The 10,468-nt window shown below is 43.0% G+C and overlaps 1 protein-coding gene across 1 annotated transcript in view; it reads left to right on the top strand.

Annotated features, from left to right (window-relative positions):
• The window catches only part of MEIG1 (meiosis/spermiogenesis associated 1), a 5,027-nt gene extending 2,565 nt beyond the window's left edge, over nucleotides 1-2,462 (top strand). The window contains exon 2 of the mRNA XM_015565043.1: nucleotides 2,318-2,462. Within this exon, the coding sequence (XP_015420529.1) occupies nucleotides 2,318-2,446 (129 nt within the window). The 3' untranslated portion in view covers nucleotides 2,447-2,462. The remainder of the gene's footprint in view (nucleotides 1-2,317) is intronic.
• The last annotated feature ends 8,006 nt before the right edge of the window (nucleotides 2,463-10,468 follow it).

Consider the following 10,468-nt stretch of genomic DNA (forward strand, 5'->3'; position numbering starts at 1 on the left):
TGTGTGTGTATTATGAAGGAAAGAACAACCCTATTCACTTTACAGTTATGGAGAGTTTGCAATTCACTTCAGTAGTATGTTTGTTGGGTACCTACCATGTGCACATTTCTGTGCCAAGTGCTTTAGGAAATAAAAAAATATAAGCACTTGCCTTGCCTGACCTCAAATTTGGTGGGCCAGTGGGAAGAGTACAGGGTTTGAAATTGGTCTGTTCAAGGGTTGCAGCCTGGCTCTCCCTCTCACTAGCTGATAATCCCACACAAGGCTTTTAACTTCACTGAGCTCAACTGCAAGATTGTGATGGCAGTGCCTCCAACAGAAAATTGTCACAGGAATGAAATGAAGGCATGTGTTTAAAGTGCCTGACATTGCAGCACTCAGTGATAATTTGTTGAGTGAATGAATAGTCTTTAATGAATGATAACATTTATTATTCTTATATCTTGAAGATTGAGAATGACAAAAACAATAAAACCTTATATGTCAAAATATATAGGGTATTCCAAAAAATGTATACACACACTTCAAATAATTACAAAGGCAGTGTTTATTAAATACATTTCATTTTCAAAATTGAGCTGTCAGCTGTTAAAGTGTGTATACATTTTCTTGGGACACCCTGTATGCCTTAAAAGAAGCAGCACAGGAATCCAGAGGATGGTAAATTTCACTTCCTTTAGGGACTTTCTTCCCAAAAGGGTTCATGTCCCCAGAGGCATTTGCTCTGGACCTTAGAGGATAGATAGGGGGGTGACTGAAGACTTGCTTGGATTGGCATGTACCAGCGGTCTGAAGGGTATGTGTGAAGTTCCTTGTCCTGACCTGAGGCACTCACCCTTATGGGCAGTGTTAGTGCTATTGCTCCCTCAGCCCCGGCTGAGGGGAGTAGGGCTTGAGGACCTTATCTCTCCGCTCCATATACTTTCAGGATGAAGATTTCCTAGATTGAATGGGAGTGATTAAGTAAAAAGCTAAGAAGAAAAAATGATGAAATAGCAAAGATGTTGATAAGTGCAGAACCAATATAGCTGTTTGGAGGCCTTTTGTTCCATGGGAAGTAGTTTTGGATGTTCTGTAGAAGCAGCAGTTGTACATACTGTTTCTTCACTACATGAGATGATGTTCAAGACCCTAGTAAATGAACAAGAACTTGCTACTGGTCCCAAGAGGAAGAGGGCTGTATGTGGTGACTTGAGAATACCTTCCTTTCACTGCTGAGCACAATAGAAGATACAAAAGACAGGCCTGGCCTAAGTGATAGAATTTATGACTTTTTTTTTCTATAGTGTATATGTCAGAGAGCCTGCTGAGGTTTTTCAGATATGCTGCCTCCTATTTTTGTTACTTGACAAATAAATGAGAAAACAGAAGAAAATGAAAACGCACTGTTAAACATAAACGATGTGTATTCCTTTATATTCATGTTCCCATTGAAATGATGATTTATAAGAGGGGACTATGGGAAGTGAAGCTTCCTGTACAGATGGTGTTGAAGGACAGGGTTTTGTTTTCTAGACCATGAAACCTGAATAACAGACTTTTGGCAATGAGAGCACATCTCACAAAATCCAGAAAAAAAAAAACATACCTAACACACACAGAAACACACCGACCTGATTAAGGGGGGCATAACATGAATTTGTAGAGGAATGGGAGAAAAATGTCCAAACTGGATCGGGCCAGACCATACAGTAAGCCAAGCAATAAGACATACTTGAAAGAATAGTGGGGGAAGGTAAGAAAGACTGCTGAGGGCTATATTCATGACCTCCAATTTCTATTAAAAATTGACTTTCAAGGTAAACTCAATTCAGTTTCAAGTAAACTTGAAATATAAATGTGAGGAAATACACATGGCCCTTTAAATACATGAAGTCTAGCTGCTTCCTTTAGTCACTCTCGCACCATCAACAGTCAGCTCTAGGTGCTTTCAGAATGGGGTCTGGGCGTAGCCCTAATCCCTCCTGGGGTATTACTTTTAGAAATTAAGATGTAATAATGTTTGAAATCATTTTTAAACATATGAATAAAGTTTAGCGTATTTAAAATGTTTTTTCTATCTTGGCAAGTGAGTAGAAATTTAAATCTAGAAATTGGAATCTAGAGAGCACCAAATTAGTTGTTTTGCTGTAAAAGGATATGACTTAAGATGTGTTTTGGGGTGTGTGTAACACTGTCATAAGAGGTCAAGTATTTTAAAACTTAATTCTATACTTTAACTTTTTATGCAAGTTATACTTTTAACTATTTGGTAGTAAAATATTATGTAAAATAAAACCGGCATGACAATGTTTGTATTCTGGTTTTTGATGTGTAGGTAGATCGTTGGCCAGAGACAGGATATGTGAAGAAACTTCAGAGAAGGGACAATACTTTCTATTACTACAACAAACAGAGGGAATGTGAGGACAAGGAAGTCCACAAAGTGAAAATTTATGCTTACTAGGCTTCTGTTCTTTGCGTTACTTATCATTACCTTTTAATATTTCATTGTTTCATTCTGCATCATGTACATGTTTGTCAATTTACAAAAGAATTCAAGATGCAGACTTCAACTGAATATTCTGAAACACAGAAGCCATGAAACTTAGTAACTGTTAGTCATCTCATTCTGTTCTAAAATATAACTGCAGAAGCATTAAAATTGTACCAGTCTCGGTTCTGTTCTTTTGATTATTTTAACTGTGGCAAAATAGCCATCATGCACAGGAAAAATAGCCCCATTGGAAACCATCCCACTGGTTAGGCTTAGCATGTATAGGTGATTGCTCTAACCTCACAGCCTTCAGCCTTTACTACTTTATAAGACCATGACTTTGAACGGCCAGATCTGCATTTTGCAGGCTGAGGAATCCTTTCTCTTGCCTCAGGAATCCTTTACCTCTTGCTGAGTAGACCAAAAATGTCAAGAGATGATGGCCTCTGGGAGCAACCTTCAGCCAATGACTGACGGGGAGGAGATGGATAAATGCCCAGCAACCTAACACCTCGGCAGGAATCCATCACAAGTGTTTGTTTTATACGGGCACCCCATTTCCCCAGCAGAGACAAGCTTCAGTCACCTGCACCTGTATCTGACTTGGTCAAGTGGGATTTATTTTCAAGATGCAAGGCTGGTTCAATATTTACAAGTCAATTAACATGATACAACACATAAACAAAATGAAGAGTAAAAATTATATCAATACATGCAGAAAAAGCATTTGAAAAAAATCCATTTATGATAAAATACCCTCAGCAAAGTGGGGATAAGGGAACATACCTCAACATAATAAAGGCCATATATGACAAACTCACAGCTATCAGCATACTCAATGGTGAAAAGCTGAAAGTTTTTTCTTTAAGGTTAGGAACAGGACAATTATTTCCACTTTCACCACTCATTCATATATATATATGGCATCCAAATTAGAAAGATGTAAAAATTGTCAGTTTTTGTAGATGACATGGTACCATAGAGGGTGGTACAAAAGTAGGAAGACATCAGGTTCAGGCTGGTGACTCTAAAAGCCCCTACCCAACTCCAGCAAGAGTGAAAACATCTCATACACTCCCCAAATCTGGGAATTATTTCTGGCTCCACTTCCTACTTTTTGCTTTGAATTATCTCCCTCTCCCCTGGATTTTTTTTTTAAGAGAGAGAAAGAGAGAGAGAGAGAGAGAGAGAGAGAGAGAGAGAGAGAGAGGTCATCGATGTGAAACAGAAACATTGATAGGTTGCCTCCTATATGCACCCTGACTGGGAATTGAACCCACAACCCTTTTTGGTGCATGCGACAACACTCCAATCAACCAGAGACACTGGCCAGGGCTCCCCTGGATTTGAATCCACATTCTTTATCTCTGCATTGATGACTTTTTTGGATTGTGAGTCTGACTCTTTAACTCAGAGCATCATTTCTTGCCCAAGATACTGCTTCTCAGATTGGCCCATGGCTCCATGCACTGCAGCCTAAGAGCTGAGACTGCCCCAAACCGTGAACGTTACCAGGTTCTCTGATACCATGACTGAACCTAGGCCTTACATGTCCAGGGGGAGGAAGGGGGGACTAAACATTAAGCCTGTGGCATGTAAGGTCATGCTACTTAAGAGATGGGAAACACTGGTAGACCCTGTTATGCTAATTTTATGCTCGGCTATGGAGTTCCCAGATATTTGGTCAAACTTTATTCTGGTGTGTCTGAGAGGGTGCTTTTGGATGAGATTAACATGTGACATGGTAGACTGAGTACAGCAGATTGCCCTCTCTAATGTGGGTGAGTCTTATCCAATCACTTGAAGGCCTAACTAGAACAAAAAGTCTTCCCTCCTGTGAGGAAGGGGGAACACCTGCCCGATTTCTTGAGCTGGCCCATCAGTTTTCTCTTGTCTTCAAAGTGGAACTCCCCCAGCTTTGCTGACTGCAGATCTTGGAGCCTGTCAGCTTCCATCAATGCGTGAGCCAATTCCTTATAGGAAATTCCTTATCTCCTGTTGATTCTTTTTTCTGGAGAACCCCAAATAATACAACCCTCCTAGATCCCACAATCCAGTTAAGGTAACAAAGTAAACTCATTATGTAATGAGTAACAGGGCCCAGTAGCATGAAGAGAAAAAGCATGAATTTTATAGACTAGAGAATGTAGGAAATTTTATAGACTAGAGAATGTAGGAAAAGCTTTTTTTGGAAAGTTTGGGACATGAGCTGAATTTTGAACAGATCAGAACTAGTTGTAGGTGCAGAACTCCCTAGGACTTACCAAGTAAATCTTAAATTGGGTTGGGTGGTCCCTTGGAGGGCAGGAATATGGCTCATTCATGTTGGTCCCACTCTTCCTTCTCTGCTTAACTTGGTATCACTTCCGAGGAAGCCTTTTCTCATTTTCTCCAACTCCTTCCCTTGACATGTTCTCACAGCACTTATTTTATTTCAGCACTTTATTACACTCTGTTTTAAAAGTCTATATTCTTATGTTCCCTGCCTCCCTACAGGACTGAGTTCATAGAGGTAGAAGCCTATAGTGTTTATCTGTCATTGCATCTCTTAGCACCATAGTTCTAGTATGGATGGGTAGGTAGATAAATAAATGAGTAATAGAAATAATAACAAACTAGTAATAATATTACCTATTATTAATGAGTAACAAAATATAATTCTACTCGAGGCCCAGTGCATGAATCCATGCACAGGTAGGGGCCAGCTGGCCCGCCCTGATCAGGGCCAATTGGGCTGGACCAACCAGGGGAAAGGGCTGTGGGCAGTTGGCCGGCTGGCCCAGCCTCCTGGTCAAACTTCCGGTCGAGGGGATAATTTGCATGTTAGCCTTTTATTATTAAAACTTTGATAGGACCCTATGATATAAAGGTAGAAATAATTTATTACCAGAACAAATTGTATACATTGGAAAATAGAATCCAAGTGGATTCCAAGATGGAAACATTGGATAAGAATCTTTTCTTTTTCTTCTTTTCATTTGAAAGTGATACATGTTTATTAAAGAACATTTAAGAAAATACCCCAAGTAGAAAAATTAAAAAATCACTTATGGTTCAATGCCCCAAACAAAGTATATTACAATTTTGTTATATTTCTTTCTGATCAAAAGGACTATAGTGCACTAGCCGGTTTGGCTCAGTGGATAGAGCATCGGCCTATGGACCAAAGGGTCCCTGATTCTATTCCAGTCAAGGGCACATACCTTGGTTGCAGGCCCCTCCCTGGCCAGGGCCCTGGTCAGGGCTTGTGCAGGAGGCAACCAATTGATGTGTTTTTCTCTGTCTTTCCCTCTCTTTTCCACTCTCCCTAAAAATCAATGAAAAAATATCCTTGGTGAGGATTAACAAACAAACAAAAAAGGACTATAGCTAACATTTGAGACTCATGATAACTCACAATAGGTTCAGCAACCAGCTCCAGGTCACAGAACTGGCTAAATGTTAGAGCCAAGCTATGGACCCAAACATCTTGGGTTCAAAGCCCTCACAATAACATTTCTATTCCTTTTATTATTGCACATAATCTATAAAACAAGGATTAAAGCTGTTTTTTCTCATGAAAATCCACCATGAGAGCCATCTGGAGACCCATTGCTGACAACTGCTGAGCATCTTTGTTCTACGGTCTTATTCCCCTGAAGGTACTAGGTAGTTTATGGGTGTCTTAGCATGAGACTTCTTGACCAGGCACAAATAAAACACACAAAATGAAAACCACCCCACAGAGAATGTTGTGACTTGCTGTTCAAAGTGTTAGATGTACATGGTTTCTCAAAATTGCCATTTCTGGCACAGGAAGTGATTTCTTTCTTTTTTTTCAATCTTTAATTTCTTTATTGATTAAGGTATTACATATGTGTCCTCATCCCCCCATTAACCCCCAACCCTTCCCCTCCCCCCACTCATGCTCTCATCCCCTTGTTGTCTGTGTTCATTGGCTGGGCTTAGATGCATGCATACAAGTGCTTTGGTTGATCTCTCCCCCTAACCCCCACCCTCCCCTACTTTCCCTCTGAGGTTTGACAATCTGATCGCTGCTTCTTTGTCTCTGGATCTGTCCCTGTTCATCAGTCTATGTTGTTCACTATATTCCACAAATGAGTGGTATTTATCTTTCTCTGACTGGCTTATTTCACTTAGCATAATGCTCTCCAGTTCCATCCATGCTGTTGCAAATGGCAAGAATTCCTTCTTTTTTACTGCAGCATCCATTGTGTAGATGTACCAAAGTTTTTTAATCCACTCATCTGCTGATGGGCACTTAGGCTGTTTCCAAATCTTAGCTTTGGTGAATTGTGCTGCTATGAACATAGGGGTGCATATATCCTTTCTGATTGGGGTTTCTAGCTTCTTGGGATAAAGTCTAGAAGTGGGATCACTGGGTCAAATAGGAAGTCATTTCTGAAGTGGTTCTTAGAAGGCATGGAAATTAGCATGTTCTTATATTCAGAGAATTGGCAACTAAATCGGGCCCTATGTTTCTATCTCTTATGAAAAACAGCTTCCTTCATTCTTTCATTGTTACAGAAGACCAAAGAAATACCAAGCATGCTTCCTAGAGAAAGGGAGGGACCCTGTTTATTAATACTAGTGGACTCCAGGAATAATTTCCAAATCAGAGTGAAGAAACACACAGAAGGCTTCACTTTTTATAACCTTCTGGGGTCTTTGTCTTGTAGATATGGTTCCACCCTCTTTTGTGGGCTTATAGGAAGGCCCCCAGGTGTTGGGGGTCCCCAGGCCATATATGGTGATCTGTCCTGGGGCCAGCAATAATGACCCCCCCCCCAGGGCAGTGCATTGTTCACAGTTTTTATGGCCTGACATGCCTTGCAAGACCAGTTTCCTCTACAACATCTATCAAGTAAGTTAAGTATTGAACTCACTTAACAATTTTACTGACTGTGATATTATATATGTAGCAGGAATATTGCTAGAAATTAGTGGTTCCCTAATTTTAAGGTTTATAAATTTGGATTTCTGGGCATATTTAATCAAAATAATAGGTGATTGTACAGGTCAAATCCTTTTATGACTTTAAATATAGGCATCTAAGCATGACTGATTCCTTTTCTTATCATTATTAGAATAAGTATAGTAACAAAGAGATAGGGAAGGAGGAAGGGAGGGAGGGAGAGAGGGAGAAAGAGAGAAGAAAGAGGAGGAGGAGATATAGAAAAGGAGGGAGAGATATAGAGAGGGAAAGACAAGAGAGGGAGGGAGGGAGGGAGGGGAGAGGAAGAGAGGGAGAGAGGGAGAGGGAGAGAGAGAGAGAGAGAGAGAGAGAGAGATTAATTGGTTGCCTCGTGTACATGTCCTGACAGGGTATGGAACCTACAACCTAGATATATGCCCTGACAGAGATCAAGCCTATGACTTTTTGGTGCACAGGATGACAGACACTCCAGCTGACTGAGCCACACCAGCCAGGGCGAAGCATTGATTGTTAAAGCTGGAGTTATTCACTGAACCTCCTAGAGGTAGGAGGAGAGTAGGAGCTAGGAGAGAATGCAGTGGGGAGGGGGTACTTCTAGGAACACAGAGAAGCAAAATTAGAGAAAAGGAAGCCGCAGAGCAGAGAAAGTTGGTCTGTTAGAATGGTGACGTTCTAAGTTCTGGGAATGGCGCAAATACCACCATCTTCTGTGCTCACCAGTCAAGGGCATCTTACTTTCTTTCTGTGGTGCAGCATTGAGACCCCAGGAGGAAGTGTGGTGGTAGAATTGAGCCCTTGGTGAGAGAGGGGAGCCACAGGCACATAACCTACCATTTTCCAACTTGAAAAGTCACAAAAATCAAAGGGTGTTATGTGGCAGGGAAGCTAGGGAAATTCCTGGGAAAGTGGAATGGGGAAACTGAGATAAGAAAATTAAACAAGGCCAAATAGTTTGGGCAGCCTGCAGCTAGCTTGTGAATTGCAAGACCTTATCTTCCCCAACTAAGGACACTTTAGAGGAAATGATTTATACCTCTCTTCCCTAACCAGAGGATATGTAGCTTAAATCATCCTGGCCTAGGAAATGTTGAATAAAGACACTTACCCAGCACCCTCCTACAGTGATCGTGTTTGTGCAGCGGCTGCAAACGGGCCTCTTCCTGAGGGGCCCACTTGGCCACTCTTCCTCCTACTTTCCTGGCCTTCCTATCCAAGTCTCCATGGCAGCTTTTTTTCCTGCCTACTATTTAAATACTCGTGATGCCCAAGGCTCTGTCCTAGTCCATTTTCTTGTCACTCTTAACCTGAAATCCACCAGCTGTCAGTGAGTCCACAGGTGAGTTTGGTGAAGAGAGCTCAGGACCTCCACCCCCCAAAATTGCACTGAGCAGCAACACGGACAGGCATGGCCGTTTCTTCTAGGAAGAAGGCCTATGTTGATTTTTGGTGCTCTCTGACCCACTCCCCAGTTAAGAACCTGCTTTCTGTTCTCTCCCAGACCTTCTCAGTCTTTCCCTTAGCTCCAATTTCCTCTTGATGAAGACCATCCCCAAAATCTCCTCTCAGATATGTTCCTCAGATCCAGATCCTGTAGCCAAACAGTTTCTGATAATCTCCCCTTGAAGGTCTTCAAACTTAACACATCCCAAACTAAACACATCACCTTTTCCCCAAATCCACTCCTCCTCTTGTGGTTTCTATTTCAGTAAATATGTATCCAGCTGCTCAAGCCAGAAAGCTCGGAGTCAACCAGATTCCTCCCTCCCCCGTCTATACTAATAAAAGAGTAATATGCTAATTAGACTGGGAGACCTTCCGGAGGCCTTCTGGAGACCTTCCAGACGTCCTTCTGGACAAAGCCGGGGGTTTGGCCGGCCTGCAAACTGCCCCAAATGGCCCTCAGCCCCTTGCCCAGGCCCACCTTGCCCCCAGCGGGGACCCTCACCCTGATGAGGGCATGCCCAGCCTGCAAACAGCCATCAACCCCTTGCCCAGGCTGGCCACGCCCCCTCAGCAGGGACCCCCATCCCAATGGGGGAGTGGCAGGCCTGCAAACTGTCCCAGACCCCTCGCCCAGGCCGGCCCTGCCCCCCCAGGGGGACCCCCACCCTGATCCGGAACCCCCTTCAAGGCAGACCAGCCTGCCCCCACCCATGCACCAGGCCTCTATCTATACTAATAAAAGCTAATATGCTAGTTAGACCGGGAGACCTTCTAGGAGACTTTCCAGACGTCCTTCAAGACAAAGCCATGGTGGTAGGGCCAAGGCAGAGGCAGTTAGGGGGTGATTAGGCCAGGAGGGGAGGGAAGTTGGGGGAGAGCAGACTGGCAGTGGGGGGCAATTGGGGGCAATCTGGCTGGCAGGGGGGCAGTTGGGGGTTATCAGGCTGGCAAGTGGGGGCAGTTGGGGGCGAGAAGGCCAGCAGAGTGGTTAGGGACGATCAGGCAGGCAGGCAGGTGAGCTGTTAGGAGCCTGTGGTCCCAGATTGGGAGAGGGATGTTCAACTGCCGATTTAGGCCTGATACCACAAGGATGGGGCCTAAACCGACAGTTGGACATCCCCCAAGGGGTCCCAGATTGGAGAGGGTGCAGGCTGGGCTGAGGGACACCCCTCCCCCGTGCATGAATTTCATGCACCGGGCCACTAGTCTCTAATAAATTGCCAAATCCTATTGACTCCCAGGGCTGAAGGACCTGGGGAATCCAGCCTCTTCTGCAGTCCCTTAGCATAAGAATGGAATGTGTTAGTGCTTAAGAGGACAGACAGTTCCTGGGGCCAGACTGCTTGGGTCTGCTCCCTGTCCACATATGCCTTTTAGTCAGTCAATTAACCTCTCTGTGCCTGTTTTGTTTATCTGCAAGATGCAAATAATAATACCATCATTTTTGTGCAGAATACTTAATTGTGAAAATAAAAAGCTGAATACATATTAAAAGCATAGAGCAATGCCTGGCCCTTAGTAAGTATTCAATAAGTGTTTGCACATTTTAGGATTCAGCCAGATCACCATCCTTTCTGTCCTAGATCATTACAACAGACTCCTAACTTACTCTT

This window comes from Myotis davidii, unplaced genomic scaffold, assembly GCF_000327345.1.
Source record: "Myotis davidii unplaced genomic scaffold, ASM32734v1 scaffold1380, whole genome shotgun sequence".
Taxonomy (NCBI): Eukaryota; Metazoa; Chordata; class Mammalia; order Chiroptera; family Vespertilionidae; genus Myotis; species Myotis davidii.